Source organism: Oncorhynchus keta, chromosome 24 (assembly GCF_023373465.1).
Source record: "Oncorhynchus keta strain PuntledgeMale-10-30-2019 chromosome 24, Oket_V2, whole genome shotgun sequence".
Lineage (NCBI taxonomy): Eukaryota > Metazoa > Chordata > Actinopteri > Salmoniformes > Salmonidae > Oncorhynchus > Oncorhynchus keta.
In genome coordinates, this window is record NC_068444.1 from 14,765,822 (window position 1) to 14,783,075 (window position 17,254).

General features: G+C 45.6%; 1 protein-coding gene across 1 annotated transcript in view; it reads left to right on the forward strand.

Annotated features, from left to right (window-relative positions):
- LOC118402731 (dynein axonemal heavy chain 17-like) overlaps positions 1 to 17,254 on the forward strand; it is a 76,482-nt gene that overhangs the window by 18,168 nt on the left and 41,060 nt on the right. Inside the window, 12 exon segments of the mRNA XM_052477853.1 lie at positions 5,041 to 5,168; positions 5,314 to 5,462; positions 7,266 to 7,548; positions 7,921 to 8,094; positions 10,317 to 10,690; positions 10,822 to 10,924; positions 11,253 to 11,400; positions 11,601 to 11,692; positions 11,902 to 12,063; positions 12,246 to 12,410; positions 12,589 to 12,780; positions 12,881 to 13,147. Coding sequence (XP_052333813.1) covers positions 5,041 to 5,168; positions 5,314 to 5,462; positions 7,266 to 7,548; positions 7,921 to 8,094; positions 10,317 to 10,690; positions 10,822 to 10,924; positions 11,253 to 11,400; positions 11,601 to 11,692; positions 11,902 to 12,063; positions 12,246 to 12,410; positions 12,589 to 12,780; positions 12,881 to 13,147 — 2,237 coding nt within the window.

Consider the following 17,254-nt stretch of genomic DNA (forward strand, 5'->3'; position numbering starts at 1 on the left):
CATTCGCTCTTCACATCCCCTACCAGCCCTCACTCACCTTCTTCTCTCCATCCTCTCTTCACATACCCTACCAGCCCTCACTCACCTGCTTCTCTCCATTCGCTCTTCACATCCCCTACCAGCCCTCACTCACCTGCTTCTCTCCATTCGCTCTTCACATCCCCTACCAGCCCTCACTCACCTGCTTCTCTCCATCCGCTCTTCACATCCCCTACCAGCCCTCACTCACCTGCTTCTCTCCATCCGCTCTTCACATCCCCTACCAGCCCTCACTCACCTGCTTCTCTCCATTCGCTCTTCACATCCCCTACCAGCCCTCACTCACCTGCTTCTCTCCATTCGCTCTTCACATCCCCTACCAGCCCTCACTCACCTGCTTCTCTCCATTCGCTCTTCACATCCCCTACCAGCCCTCACTCACCTGCTTCTCTCCATCCTCTCTTCACATCCCCTACCAGCCCTCACTCACCTGCTTCTCTCCATCCGCTCTTCACATCCCCTACCAGCCCTCACTCACCTGCTTCTCTCCATTCGCTCTTCACATCCCCTACCAGCCCTCACTCACCTGCTTCTCTCCATCCTCTCTTCACATCCCCTACCAGCCCTCACTCACCTGCTTCTCTCCATCCTCTCTTCACGCCCGTCTATTCTTCTGTCAGTTTTTAAAAATATAATTTAGCCATGATGGCGAGCCGGGATACAGACCCAGACCCTGATGAGTCTTCTGTTGTTAGATTTGTACGCGTGTGTTACGTCCGTCGTTAGATGAATGAGTCCAAAGTGCAGCGTGGAAAGTGTTCATGATTTTTAATACTGAACTCCGACAAAACAACAAAATACAAAACCGAATGTAAAGTTCTGCAGGGCTAGACAGCAACTATGCTAAAACAAGATCCCACAATCTAAGGTGGGAAAAAGGGCTGCCTAAGTATGATCCCCAATCAGAGACAACGAATGACAGCTGCCTCTGATTGGGAACCATACCCATAGGTCGGGGTTTGTGGTGCCAACAAATACATAGAAAAACTAGAATGCCCACCCAAATCACACCCGACTTAACCAAATAGAGAAATAAAAAGGCTCTCTAAGGTCAGGGCGTGACAGTACCCCCCCCAAAGGTGCGGACTCCGGCAAAACCTGACTCCATGGGGGAGGGTCCGGGTGGGCATCTAGCCTCGGTGGCGGCTCCGGTTCGGGATGTAGACCCCGCTCTGCTTGCTGATCCCTCCACTTCTGTGGAACCGGACCGTGGATTGTCTCTGGGGACTCCGGACCGTAGATCGTCACCGGAGGCTCCGGACCGTAGATCGTCGCCAGAGGCTCCAGACTGGGAACCCTCGCGGGGGGCTCTGGACCGCCCACCGTCGCTGAAGGCTCTGGACCAGGAGCGCTGAGCCGGCACAATCCGTCCTGGCTGAATGCCCACTTTAGCACGGCAAATGCGGGGAGCTGGCACAGAGCGCACCGGGCTGTGGATGCGTACCGGAGACACAGTCCGTGTAACCGCAAAGCATGGTGCCTGAAGGGTCACACGCTCCTCAAAGCGACTGTCTTGCTCCAGACTCCAACCCCTCCAAACTCTTTTGTCCCTCCACTGCCATCCACTCCTCACTCAAACGGTCCAAGAATTCCTCCTCGGTCTCGGACTCACCCCTCAGCACTGACGCCCACGTCATCTGCCCCCCCTAAAAACATTTGTTGGGGGGGTTCCGTTTTGTCCTCTCCTCCTGACCACGCTGCTTGGTCCGTTTGTGGTGGGATCTTACATTGGAGCAGCATGCAAAGTGAGCAATGTTGATACATTGTATCATTTTATCGCCTGTTATAACTAATAGCACAGACCAGTCTGAGTAGACTTTGCAAGTTCAGTGTCATGCAGCCTCTGAGTGTCAGAGTGGGAGAATGTAGCACTGCTTCGCAACAGGCATGCTTGCAGCTTTACAGCAAAGAAAACGTCTTGTCTCTAGCCTAATCGGTTCAATGTGACCCATATTACCAGAGGTCTTGTCTCTAGCGTAAACGGTTCAATGTGACCCATATTACCAGAGGTCTTATCTCTAGCCTAAAAGGTTCAATGTGACCCATATTACCAGAGGTCTTATCTCTAGCCTAAACGGTTCAATGTGACCCATATTACCAGAGGTCTTGTCTCTAGCCTAAACGGTTCAATGTCACCCATATTACCAGAGGTCTTGTCTCTAGCCTAATCGGTTCAATGTGACCCATATTACCAGAGGTCTTGTCTCTAGCCTAAACGGTTCAATGTGACCCATATTAACAGAGGTCTTGTCTCTAGCCTAAACGGTTCAATGTGACCCATATTACCAGAGGTCTTGTCTCTAGCCTAAACGGTTCAATGTGACCCATATTAACAGAGGTCTTGTCTCTAGCCTAAACGGTTCAATGTGACCCATATTACCAGAGGTCTTGTCTCTAGCCTAAACGGTTCAATGTGACCCATATTAACAGAGGTCTTGTCTCTAGCCTAAACGGTTCAATGTGACCCATATTACCAGAGGTCTTGTCTCTAGCCTAAACGGTTCAATGTGACCCATATTACCAGAGGTCTTGTCTCTAGCCTAATCGGTTCAATGTGACCCATATTACCAGAGGTCTTGTCTCTAGCCTAATCGGTTCAATGTGACCCATATTACCAGAGGTCTTGTCTCTAGCCTAAACGGTTCAATGTGACCCATTATTACCAGAGGTCTTGTCTCTAGCCTAATCGGTTCAATGTGACCCATATTACCAGAGGTCTTGTCTCTAGCCTAATCGGTTCAATGTGACCCATATTACCAGAGGTCTTGTCTCTAGCCTAAATGGTTCAATGTGACCCATATTACCAGAGGTCTTGTCTCTAGCCTAAACGGTTCAATGTGACCCATATTACCAGAGGTCTTGTCTCTAGCCTAAATGGTTCAATGTGACCCATATTACCAGAGGTCTTGTCTCTAGCCTAATCGGTTCAATGTGACCCATATTACCAGAGGTCTTGTCTCTAGCGTAAACGGTTCAATGTGACCCATATTACCAGAGGTCTTATCTCTAGCCTAAAAGGTTCAATGTGACCCATATTACCAGAGGTCTTATCTCTAGCCTAAACGGTTCAATGTGACCCATATTACCAGAGGTCTTGTCTCTAGCCTAAACGGTTCAATGTGACCCATATTAACAGAGGTCTTGTCTCTAGCCTAAACGGTTCAATGTGACCCATATTAACAGAGGTCTTGTCTCTAGCCTAAACGGTTCAATGTGACCCATATTACCAGAGGTCTTGTCTCTAGCCTAAACGGTTCAATGTGACCCATATTAACAGAGGTCTTGTCTCTAGCCTAAACGGTTCAATGTGACCCATATTACCAGAGGTCTTGTCTCTAGCCTAAACGGTTCAATGTGACCCATATTACCAGAGGTCTTGTCTCTAGCCTAAACGGTTCAATGTGACCCATATTACCAGAGGTCTTGTCTCTAGCCTAATCGGTTCAATGTGACCCATATTACCAGAGGTCTTGTCTCTAGCCTAAACGGTTCAATGTGACCCATATTAACAGAGGTCTTGTCTCTAGCCTAAACGGTTCAATGTGACCCATATTACCAGAGGTCTTGTCTCTAGCCTAAACGGTTCAATGTGACCCATATTACCAGAGGTCTTGTCTCTAGCCTAAACGGTTCAATGTGACCCATATTACCAGAGGTCTTGTCTCTAGCCTAAACGGTTCAATGTGACCCATATTACCAGAGGTCTTGTCTCTAGCCTAAACGGTTCAATGTGACCCATATTACCAGAGGTCTTATCTCTAGCCTAAATGGTTCAATGTGACCCATATTACCAGAGGTCTTGTCTCTAGCCTAAACGGTTCAATGTGACCCATATTACCAGAGGTCTTGTCTCTAGCCTAAACGGTTCAATGTGACCCATATTACCAGAGGTCTTGTCTCTAGCCTAAACGGTTCAATGTGACCCATATTACCAGATATGCCTTTTTTTTCTATCGGGATTTGTATGCATTTTATATCAGTTCACAAACCATGTCGCGGGGCGTTTTAAACTAATCCTGGGTCGCTAATTATTGGTTTGATAACAAACAACATTGTTCAGTCATGTTAGCTAGCTAGCTTACAACCTTGTATCTTGACAGTAGGTTTAGGTAAATTTGATGGGCACAGGAAGAAAGGAAAAGGGTCTGCTACTCATGAGATGTGCTTCAAAAGGTAGGATTCATATAGGCCTAATGGAAGCCTAAACTATATCAAAAATCTATTTCTTTCTGGTGCGCCTTAAATTATTTTTGGTGCCTAACATATTAAAAGTTGGGAGCAGTGTGTGTGTGTGTGTGTGTTTTTACAAGAGTGAGGGAGACAGAGACAGTGTGTGTGTCTGTGTTAACTGAAGAGTAAACAAGGTTTCATGCAGTGTTCTCCCCTTACTGACACAATGACATGCAGATCATTATGCATATATCTCACAGGAGGTTGGTGGCAGACACACACAAACACACAAACACAGACCTTAATTGGGGAGGACGGGCTCATGGTAATGTCTGAAGCAGAATCAGTGGAATGGTATCAAACACGGTTTCTAGGTGTTTCATACCATTCCATTTGTGCCGTTGCAGCCATTATTATGAGCCGTCCTCCCTTCAGCAGCCTCCACTGATGTACTGTTTATTCCTTCCTCCCATTCCTCCAGCCAAATCACAGCTAGGCCTTTGCAAATATGAGCAATCAGCCATTCTATGCAGTATTCTATTATACGCTGATCAGTGTGACGTTAAATTCAATGTGTTGTATTGAGTCGAAGTGTACATTTCAGTGAGAAGTTTTTGGAGAACGTTTATAAAACGTGAACAAGTGTCGGGGGAAGGGGCGAGCAGGATGCTAGGCCACTGATTTCTTTCCACCGTGGTATCGTGATACTACTTGGTATCGTGATACTTGGCCTGGTATCATATCATTTGTAAAATGTTGATATCGTGACAAGACTATTTTTGAGTCTGTCTGGTTGTTGTGTAATGTTGTGTGCCGCCACGCTGGTTGCAGGTCTTTTCTCCTGTGTGATGAGAGATTTGGCCCTCATCAGCCATGACGGGCCCAAGTGGATCGTACTGGATGGAGACATCGACCCTATGTGGATCGAATCCCTCAATACTGTCATGGATGACAACAAGGTCTGTGTGTGTTTGTGTGTGTGTACCTTGATCTCAGGGTGATCTGGAACACCTCCAGGTTGGGGATTTTGGCAACAAGGTGAGACAGAGACTGCTTGTGTGTGTATGTTTGTATGGTCCTAACCCCGTGTGTGTGTCTGTGTAGGTGTTGACTCTGGCCAGTAACGAACGCATCCCTCTTAACTCCACCATGCGTCTGGTGTTTGAGATTAAGGACCTGCGGACGGCCACTCCAGCCACCGTGTCCCGGGCTGGAATCCTCTTCATCAACTCTGCTGACCTGGGATGGAGCCCGTCAGTACCTCCCTACACATACACTATATATACAAAAGTATGTGGACACCCTTTCAAATTGGTGGATTCGGCTATTTCAGCCATAACCGTTGCTGACAGGTGTATAAAATCGAGCATACAGTCAATTCATCCCCATAGACAAACATTGGCAGTGAAATTGCTTGTACTGACGAGCTCAGTGACTTTCAACGTGGCACCGTCATAGGATGCCACCTTTCCAACAAGTCAGTTCATCAAATTTCTGCCCTTCTAGAGCTGCCCCGGTCAACTGTAAGTGCTGTTATTGTGAAGTGGAAACGTCTAGGAGCAACAGTGGCTCAGCCGTGAAGTGGTAGGCCACACAAGCTCACAGAACGGGACCGCGGAATGCTGAAGTGCGTAGCACGTTCAAATCGTCTGTCCTTGGTTGCAACACTCATTGCCGAGTTCCAAACTGACTCTGGAAGCAACGTCAGCACGAACTGTTTGTCCGGAGCTTCATGAAATGGGTTTTCATGGCTGAGCAGCCACACACAAGCCTAAGATGCGCAATGCCAAGTGTCGGCTGGAGTGGTGTAAAGCTCACAGCCATTAGACTCAGGTGCAGTGGAAACGCATTCTCTGGAGTGATGAATCATGCTTCACCATCTGGCAGTCCGACAGATGAATTTCGGTTTGGCGGATGCCAGGAGAACACTACCTACCAGAATGCATAGTGCCCACTGTAAAGTTTGGTGGAGGAGGAATAATGATCTGGGGCTGATTTGCATGGTTTGGGCCACGCCCCTTAGTTCCAGTGAAGGGGAATCGTAATGCTACAGCATACAATGACATTCTAGACAATTCTGTGCTTCCAACCTTGGCTACAGTTTGAGGAAGGTCCTTTCCTGTTTCAGCATGACAATACTCCCCTGCACAAAGACAGGTCCATAAAGAAATGGTTTATCGAGATTGGTGTGGAAGAACTTGACTGGTCTCTGCTAAGTCTCTGCTTCAATGTTCCAACATCTAGTGGAAAGCCTTCCCAGAAGAGTGGAGGCTGTTATAGCAGCAAAGGGGGGACCAACTCCATATGAATGTCCGTGATTTTGGAATGAGATGTTCCACGAACAGGTGTCCACATACTTTTGGTCATATAGTGTACATTAAATCGAACACCTCGGTGGTGTCCCGTATGACACCCTATTCCGTATATAGTGCACTACCTTTGAACAGGGACAATTGGACACGTTAGGGTTGGTGTCAATTACAATTTCATTTGAAATTCCAATGAAATTATTGAATTCACTCATGAAGTGGAGAATTTATGTTGAATTCAATTAGAATTTCAACAATCTTCAAGTTATGGAATTGGAATTCAAGTTTGAATTGGAATTGTAAAATTAATAATATTTGGAATTGATTTGAATTAGAATTCAATATTTGTACATTTTCCAGTTGATGGAATTAATGCATTTAGTATAAGAAATGGACTGCAATTTGTATTTCTATAGTTCCAGTATAGCTATGCTGACTGAACAGTGACATGATCAGCCTAAAAGCCTGAAGGAATTGAATTCTAATTGGAATTTGGGAAATTGTTGGGGATGATATTTAATTGGGAATTGAATTATTGGAATTTACCTAACATTGGAATTCAGAGGAATTCAATTATCTCTGAATTCAAAGTCTGACCTGGAATTTGAGTTGAATTAAATGGAATTTACAGGGAAAGAGAATTTAATTAGAATCCATTAATTTGTGGAATTAACCCCTAACCTGCAACACATATTTATTGACCTGAGTGACCATGTGTCTGTCCTGTCTGTTATTGTGTTCCTTCAGGGTGGTGACCAGCTGGATCGAGAAGCGAGAGGTCCAGTCGGAGAAAGCCAACCTGTTCATCCTGTTTGACAAGTACCTGCCTACCTGTCTGGAGAAGCTCAAGTTCGGCTTCAAGAAAATCACTCCTATCCCAGAGGTCACACTGGTCCAAACCCTGCTCCACTTCATGGAGTTTCTACTGGTGCCTGAGAACACCCCGCCCGACTCCAACAAAGAACTCTACGAGCTCTACTTTGTGTTCGCCTGCATCTGGGCCTTCGGAGGGGCCATGTTCCAGGACCAGGTAGCTACGTTCATCCTCAAGGGGTGCAGGGTTCTCCCCAAATACTGTAAGAGGGGTGCTGTGCCACCTTGTGGACTATGTAAAATAAAAATAAAGTAAAAAGATTGCAGATAGTGGCAGTTACAGGTGTTTAAAAACGCTAAAATCTCTTGAGTCCAAAGGGGGTCACTGCATCCCTCTAAGGCCCTGGTCAAAAGTAGTGCACTATATAGGGAATAACATGCAATTTCAGAGGCAGCCAGGGTAATATTTTCACTGTGTGAAATGCAGACTTTCCATGAACAAGTGAAGGAAAGTGACAGTCAGATTCTGCTAAGTTCTGACTAACTTAACTTCTCTCTCTCTGTCTGTATGTGTGTGTTTGGTCGGTAGCTGACAGACTACCGTGTGGAGTTCAGTAAGTGGTGGGTGAATGAGTTCAAGACCATCAAGTTCCCATCTGCAGGGACTGTGTTTGACTACTACATCGACAGAGACTCCAAGAAGTTCCAGCCCTGGACCGAGTTAGTCCCCAAGTTCCAGCTGGATCCAGACCTCCCACTGCAGGTCAGAGTCCTGTCTGTCTGCCTAGCAACTCACCCAATTAATGAATGACACGGTGGACTAACTCTTAGCTTCCAAGACTCTTAGGACATTGTAGTTTGTCTTTGTTAGGAGGTGCTCTGTGGCGCAACAGTGTTGTAGTAAGACGTTTCTCTCAAATAAATTGGGATTTTGGAGAGTTAATTGAGCTGGCAGCCATTTTGCGTTGTTTCGCTTTGGCTTCAGTCATCAATCTAGAAAAGGGCAATATGTTATTGATGTAGTAGTGTCCCCCACCCCTAGAAAGCTATGACCTTTGGCTTCAGTCATCAATCTAGCATGAGGGCAATATGTTATTGATGTAGTAGTGTGTTTCCCCCACCCCTAGAAAGCTATGACCTTTGGCTTCAGTCATCAATCTAGCAAGAGGGCAATATGTTATTGATGTAGTAGTCCCCCCCACCCCTAGAAAGCTATGACCTTTGGCTTCAGTCATCAATCTAGCAAGAGGGCAATATGTTATTGATGTAGTAGTGTCCCCCACCCCTAGAAAGCTATGACCTTTGGCTTCAGTCATCAATCTAGCCAGAGGGCAATATGTTATTGATGTAGTAGTGTGTCCCCCACCCCTAGAAAGCTATGACCTTTGGCTTCAGTCATCAATCTAGCCAGAGGGCAATATGTTATTGATGTAGTAGTGTGTCCCCCACCCCTAGAAAGCTATGACCTTTGGCTTCAGTCATCAATCTAGCCAGAGGGCAATATGTTATTGATGTAGTAGTGTGTCCCCCCACCCCTAGAAAGCTATGACCTTTGGCTTCAGTCATCAATCTAGCATGAGGGCAATATGTTATTGATGTAGTAGTGTGTTTCCCCTCCCTAGAAAGCTATGACCTTTGGCTTCAGTCATCAATCTAGCATGAGGGCAATATGTTATTGATGTAGTAGTGTGTTTCCCCTCCCCTAGAAAGCTATGACCTTTGGCTTCAGTCATCAATCTAGCATGAGGGCAATATGTTATTGATGTAGTAGTGTGTTTCCCCTCCCTAGAAAGCTATGACCTTTGGCTTCAGTCATCAATCTAGCATGAGGGCAATATGTTATTGATGTAGTAGTGTGTCCCCCACCCCTAGAAAGCTATGACCTTTGGCTTCAGTCATCAATCTAGCATGAGGGCAATATGTTATTGATGTAGTAGTGTCTCCCACCCCTAGAAAGCTATGACCTGGCTTCAGAGGGCAATATGTTATTGATGTAGTAGTGTGTCCCCCACCCCTAGAAAGCTATGACCTTTGGCTTCAGTCATCAATCTAGCATGAGGGCAATATGTTATTGATGTAGTAGTGTTTCCCCTCCCTAGAAAGCTATGACCTTTGGCTTTCACCTGGAATAGTTTATTTATGTCTAACAAAAAAACACTTTTCAACCCATATGATCTAATACACAATAAAAGTACAATAAAACATATACAAATGTGATGATATGTGACCCGTTTCAGGAAACTAGGCGTATGTCGCAAGTCACGACTTCACAGGAGAGGGGTTATAATACATTTAAAAAATGTGACTGAAATGAAAACGCCTTTTCATTCTTTCGTCAAAATTTGTTACATTTGTGAATGTGTAATATTTGGGCCATTTAAACAGCATGTGTACCGCCTACAGACAAGGGGAGAAGGGCTATGTAAAGGGCTTGATTCTGTTGTTCTGAGCAAATGCAATGTGTCTGCCTCCGATGAAAAACAAATGTTTGACTTCCACACACAATTACATCTTTACTTATTTTAGGTTTAAGAAAGTGTGTAGATCGCATTCTTTATCATACTGCTATGAAAGTTATGTATTTAGATCCGCCTGCCTGAGACAAATTCAACGATTCCTTTAGTATGTCTGTTGCATGAAGCAGCCGAGCTGGATAAATGTTTTTCTAAGGGCTGCCCTTTTGATGTAATGTTGCAGTGAAGTGGAATAAATCGGATGTAATGATGCAGTCAAACACCAGAGGGAGGCAAATACAAGTTTATTTGACAGAGAACATTTACATGCTCCTAGGAAAGTCTGGATTGCTGTCTTCTGACTTATTAAACATTGAGAAATCGATCAAATAAGTCATGTAAACATCTACATGTTTTTTAAAGGAACTCTAGTGCCCGATTTCAGTGACAGTCAGCTTAAGAGGATTGTTAAGCACCAGATTCTGGAGAGTTATTCTTCTGACCTTTACTCTCTGTCTCCTGTTCCTCTCAGGCGTCTCTGGTTCACACGGCTGAGACCATCCGTATCCGCTACTTCATGGACAAACTGATGGAGAGGAAGTGTCCTGTGATGTTGGTGGGCAACGCGGGCAGTGGCAAGTCAGTCCTGATGGGAGACAAGCTCCGCAGCCTCAGCACTGATTACTATGTGGTCCAGTCTGTCCCCTTCAACTTCTACACAACCTCGGCCATGCTGCAGGCCATACTGGAGAAACCCCTGGAGAAGAAGGCAGGCCGGAACTACGGCCCCCCCGGCAGCAAGAGTCTCATCTACTTCATAGACGACATGAACATGCCTGAGGTCGACAAGTACTTCACTGTGGCTCCGCACACACTCATCCGCCAGCACATGGACCACGGACACTGGTACGATCACAGCCATTGACTAGTCAACCACTACACAACCACAACATAACTACAATCACTGTTTTGATACCTCTATCTCTCTCCTCCTCTCTCCCTCCCTTTCATCCCCCTCTCCCTGCCTCCCGTCCCAGGTATGACAGAGCCAAGCTGACTCTGAAGGACATCCATAACTGCCAGTACGTGGCCTGTATGAACCCTACAGCTGGCAGCTTCACCATCGACCCCCGACTGCAGGTACTCACCAGACTAACGCTACACACAATATATATATATATATATGCCATTTAGCTTTTATCCAAAGCGAGTCATGTGTGCATACATTCTACGTATGGGTGGTCCCGGGATCGAACCCACTACCCTGGCGTTAGCGCCAAGAGCTAAGAAGGACCACAAGGCTGGAGAATAAGCATAGTAGAAGAAACCTCTCTAGTCGTTCTGTTTTAGACTGCTCTTGACCCTCTGCATCCCATAGTTGCCTTATGTATGGTAATATACTGTAAACCTGCTCTCTCTCTCTCTCTCTCTCTCTCTCTCTCTCTCTCTCTCTCTCTCTCTCTCTCAGAGGCACTTCTGTGTCTTTGCGGTGAGTTTCCCAGGCCAGGACGCACTCCAAAGCATCTACAACTCCATCTTCTCCCAACATCTGGACATGAATGGCTTTCTCCCCGCTGTCAAGAAGTTCTGCTCTACGCTGGTCACCTCCGCAATCAGTAAGAACACTACCTAGAAACACTGAGATAATCATCATGTCAAACTGAAAATGTAATGACTTAATTCAACATCTCATCCATCTAATTTGATGACATTGAACTAGAGTCAGAGATGGGGGAAACCAATGCATTATATAGGCCTACAGTATTTTCCCTGTTTCCATGTTCTTACCTGTCTGTGTGTATATTTTCTTCTCCAGTGTTCCACCAGAGGATCTCCACCTCCTTCCTTCCCACGGCAGTCAAGTTCCACTACGTCTTTAACCTCAGAGACCTCTCCAACATCTTCCAGGTAAACCCTTCTCCCTTACATCTATATGATGGGCATCTTGATCATACATCATAAAGTTGGTTTGAGACACTTTGTTATGGATTACTGAGGAGAGGAAGGAGATATCTTGCTGTCTGTGTGTGTACATGTGGTGAGAGTTCACCATCATGTTAGTGCCTGTGTGTGAGATGTTCAATTGGTCCCTCTGTGTCTCTCCTGTCTGCTGCCAGGGTCTTCTGTTCTCCATGCCAGAGTGTGTGAGGGCCCCTGCTGAGCTGGTGAGACTGTGGCTTCATGAGTGTGACCGTGTGTACGGAGACAAGCTGGTGGAGGAGAAGGACATGGTGCTGTTTGCCAAGATTGAGGGAGAGATCTGCAAGAAGTGCTTCGAGGTAAGACTTAACACACACACACACACACACACACACACACACACACACACACACACACACACACACACACACATATTGTCTGATATTGAGAAAAAATCTAAACTAATGTTGAACAAAGTTATTCAATATTAACAGTAGATTTCCCATTGTCCATATTGGTGTGTATTTTCCTCTGTCTGCAGGAAATGGATGCAGGTTTCCTCTTTGAGAAGCCCAACATCTTTTGCCACTTTGCCCAAGGCATCGGCGAGCCCAAATACTTCCCTATTCCAGACTGGGTGGTTCTGAACAAGCTGCTACTGGAGGGCCTGGACAGCTACAACGAAATCAACGCTGTCATGAACCTGGTGAGTCTACTATGACACACTACAAAAGCAAATACCTTGTGTTGGCATTGCGTCATCACTGGATAGTACCCAGAGTAGTTAAAAACCTGATTGAGATGAAGAGAGAGTCTAGTCCTAGACCTTCCTGTTGTGACCCTGTTTGTTTGTGTGCGTACGTGCATATGTGTTTGTTCTTCAGGTGCTGTTTGAGGATGCAATGTCCCATATCTGCCGTATCAACCGTATCCTGGAGTCTCCTCGCGGTAACGCCCTGCTGGTCGGGGTGGGCGGCAGCGGCAAGCAGTCTCTGTCTCGCCTCGCTGCCAGCATCGCCAACCTGGAGGTGTTCCAGATCACCCTGAGGAAAGGCTATGGCATCCCCGACCTCAAGGTGTGATCCTATGCTCTGGCCACCTGTTAACCTCTGTTAAGATGCTGATACACATCTCCCTTGCCCTCCTCTCTTCTCCTCTCCCTCTGTCTCCTGGTAGTTGGACGTGGCTGCCCAGTACATGAAGGCTGGGGTGAAGAACATAGGGACGGTGTTCCTGATGACCGACAGCCAGGTGGCCGAGGAGGAGTTCCTGGTGCTGATCAATGATCTGCTGGCGTCGGGGGAGATCCCTGGTCTGTTCCAAGACGATGAGGTGGAGAACATCATTGTTGCCATGAGGAACGAGGTCAAGGCTGTGGGCCTGCCAGACTCACGCGAAAACTGCTGGAAGTTCTTCATCGACAGAGTCCGCAAACAGCTCAAGGTGATACTCAGTGTGGCCAGTCTGGCTTGTCATTGGGGGCTGTTGAGGGTTTTGGTCTGTATGTTCAGCAGCATTACAGAGGGGTCACCCAGCTAGCACATAATGTTCTGAGAACCATATGTTTCTTAGAGTTTGGTTAAAGCGTGATTGTCAATCAATGAAATGTATTTATAAAGCCATTTTTACATCAGCAGATGTCACAAAGTGTTTATACAGAAACCCAGCCTCAAACCCCAAAGAGAAGGAATGCAGATGTAGAAGCACAGTGGCTAGGAAAAACTCCATAGAAAGGCAGGAATCTAGGAAGAAACCTAGAGAAGAACCAGGCCCTGAGGGGTGGCCAGTCCTCTTCTGGCTGTGCCCGGTGGAGATTATAAGAGTACATGGCCATTAAGGACAGATCATTCTTTAAGATGTTCAAACGTTAATAGATGACCAGCAGTGTCAAATAATAATCACAGTGGTTATAGAGGGTGCAACAGGTCATCACCTCAGAAGTAAATGTCAGTTGGCTTTTCAATGCCAAGCATTCAGAGTAGTAGTGTGTAGTGTGTTTGGTGAACAGGTCAGGATTCCATAGCCGCAGGCCGAACAGCAGAAACTGGAGCAGCAGCACAATATACTGGGTACGGGGACAGCCAGGAGTCATCAGGCCAGGTAGTCCTGAGGCATAGTCCTAGGGCTCAGGTCCTCTGGGAGGGGAGAGTTAGAGGGAGCATACTTAAGATCACACAGGACACCAGATAAGACAGGAGAATTACACCAGATAGGACAGACTGACCCTAGCCCCCCAGCACATAGACTATTGCAGCATAAATAGTGGCGACTTACTACCCTGAGTATAGCCCACGAAAATCTCCCCCACCACACGAGCCCGAGGGGGCGCAAAACCAGACTGGAAGATCAGTGACTCAATCCACTGAAGTTAAGTATATCGAGAGAAAAAAAGGCTTGCATGATGTGATGCACCCCTCCTAGGGACGGAATAGGAGAGCACCAGCAAGCCAGTGACTCAGCTCCTGTAATAGGGTCAGGGCCAGAGAATCCCAGTGGAGAGGGGAGCCAGCCAGGGAGAGACAGCAAGGGTGGTTTGTCACTCCAGTGCCTTGTCATTCACCTTCGCACCCCTGGGCCAGACTACACGCAATCATAGGACCTACTGAAGAAATTAGTCTTCAGTAAAGACTTGCAGACGTAATAAGTTGGTGGTCCGATGGTCCAGGATAATGAGGATTTTTTTAAAGATCCACAATATCGGTTCCACGGGACAAAACTAGATCCAGGGTATGATTGTGGCAATGCGTAGGTCTGGAGACATGTTGGACAAAACCCACTGAGTCGATGATGGCTCCGATAGCCTTTTGGAATGGGTCTGTGGACTTCTCCATGTGAATATTGAAGTCACCAAACTTTTTTATATTACATGCCATGACTACAAGGTGCGATAGGAATTCAGGGAACTCGGTGGGGAACACTGTATACGGTCCAGGAGGCCTTTAAACAGTAGCTATAAAAAGTGATTGAGTCGGCTGCATAGATTTCATGACTAGACGCTCTTGTAAATTGAAATTTTCTGTCATAAATGTTAGCAACACCTCCACCTTTGCGGGATGAGAGAGGGATATGGTCATTAGTGTAACCAGCAGGAGAGGCCTCATTTAACGCAGTAAATTCATCAGGCTTGAGCCATGTTTCAGTCAGGCCAATCACATCAGGTTTATGGTCAGTGAAGGATCTAACATGAAGTATTCCTATTTTAAGATATGAGGTATTATCACAATCTCTTTCAGTAATGGCTAACAGCCTGCTGCCTGCACCCTATCTCATTGTAGAGCTAGAGGAGTTAGAGCCTTGTCTATGTTGATAGATAAGATGAGAGCACCCCTCCAGCTCGGATGGATTCTGTCACTCTTTAGCAGGCCAGGCTTGGTCCTGTTTTTTGGTGAGTTTCAGAATGTGTTCCAGTTATCCACAAATTCGAAAAACTGTTTTCAACCAGCGATTTGTGTGAGTCGGCTGTAAAACTCATCACTCCCCCTAACTGGGAGGGGGCCAGAGACAATTACTAGATATCAACACATCTTTCTAGCTAAGTTACACGCTCAAGTTTTGTTGCGCTTGGTGACCTATGAATGTTTAATCCTAACATTGTTGCTGCTGACGTGGATAACAATATCCCTATAACATTTACACCAGTGTTCCCCAACTGGCGACCTGCGGGGCCAAATTTCTTATCTGAGCTAAAACCCTAACTTTTTTTGTGTGTGGAATTGTCATTGTTGGACATAAATGACTGGGGAAAAAACACCAGGAAATCAGCTCCAATTGATTTTAATTTAAGAAATCGGTTTCCAAGAATCAATAATCAATATCAATGTAATACTATAAAAAATGTAACAAACATGAGAAATAAGAAATACACTATATATACAAAAGTATGTGGACAACCCTTCAAATTAGTGGATTATTTTCTGTTTACTGTGTTTTGCACCTGACGGAGCTGTTTCGGTTGTGTTTCTTTGTTTCTTTGTTTGATAGTGTTCAGTTTAAATAAATAACATGAACAAGTACCACGCTGCGCTTTGGTCCTCACCTACTTCCACCGATGACCGTTACACTTGTCTGCTAAATGAACTAGTGTAGCCCACAGCCATTTGGCATAGCCAGATGAGGACCTAATATAAGGACAACTCAGAGTATGCTATTCTGTTCTTCTGAAATAGACTACATTTTCTTAATTTCATGCTTCTTTAGACCTGTTGTAACGGCTTTCTTCCTGGGAAGGAGAGGCGAACTAAAACACAACGTGGTTAGAGTTCATGTTATTTTAATAAGGTAACTCAACATGAACAGAATACAAAACAATAAACATGAAAACCGAAACAGTCCTATCTGGTGCAGAAAACACAAAGACAGGAAACAATCACCCACAAACCCCAACACAAAACAAGCTACCTAAATATGGTTCCCAATCAGAGACAAATGACTAACACCTGCCTCTGATTGAGAACCATATCAGGCCAAACACAGAAAGACAAACTAGACACACAACATAGAATTCCCACCCAGCTTACGTCCTGACCAACACTAAAACAAGGAAAACACACAAGAACTATGGTCAGAACGTGACACCTGTCTAAAATAAATAATAGATTTATTGTGAAGGTGAATGCTATATTACATGGGTTTATTATACTTTTTAAAATGTAGTTGTTCCAAAGGTCAGCATCAGTGGATGTGTGGAAGCAAAGAGATTATATATTAGTTTGTTAATTAACGGTGAATTACAGTGAGACCGACAGTTATTTGCTTGACAATCACCGGCTGACGAAATTGTGTGACCGCCACATCCCTAGTGGTGCGGTCTACCCAACGCATCACCAGGGGCACACTGCCTGCCCTCCAGGACACCTACTGTACAGCACCCGTCACAGGAAGGCCAAAAAAGTCATCAAGGACATCAACCACCTGAGCCACTGCCTGTTCACCCCGCTACCATCTAGAAGGAGAGGTCAATACAGGTGCATCAAAGCTGGGACCAAGAATGAAAAACAGCTTCTATCTCAAGCCCATCAGACTGTTAAATAGCCATCACTAGCCAGCCTCCACCCAGTACCCTGCCCTGAACTTAAGTCACTGTCACTAGCCAGCTACCACCTGGTTACTCAACCCTGCACGTTAGAGTCTGCTGCTCTATGTACATAGTGTAATGAAACAGCAGGGAGCAGGTCTCGAACCCTCGACCTTCGAGCCCGAGGTCCGGCGCGCTATCGACTGTGCCGCAAAAGCATGCTCAAGCGGCAGAGTCGATTTCACGCTTATAAACCCAGGGTCGTTACAATAGACATGGAATCACCGGTCACTTTAAATGGAACACTGGTTACTTTAATAATGTTTACATACTGTTTTACTAATTTTATATGCATATACTGTATTCTACTGTATTTTAGTCAATGCCACTCAGACATTGCTCATCCTATTATTTATATATTTCTTAATTCCATTATTTTACTTTTAGATTTATGTGTATTGTTGTGAATTGTTAGATACTACTGCACTGTTGGAGCTAGAAGCACAAGTATTTAGCTACACTCACAATAACATCTG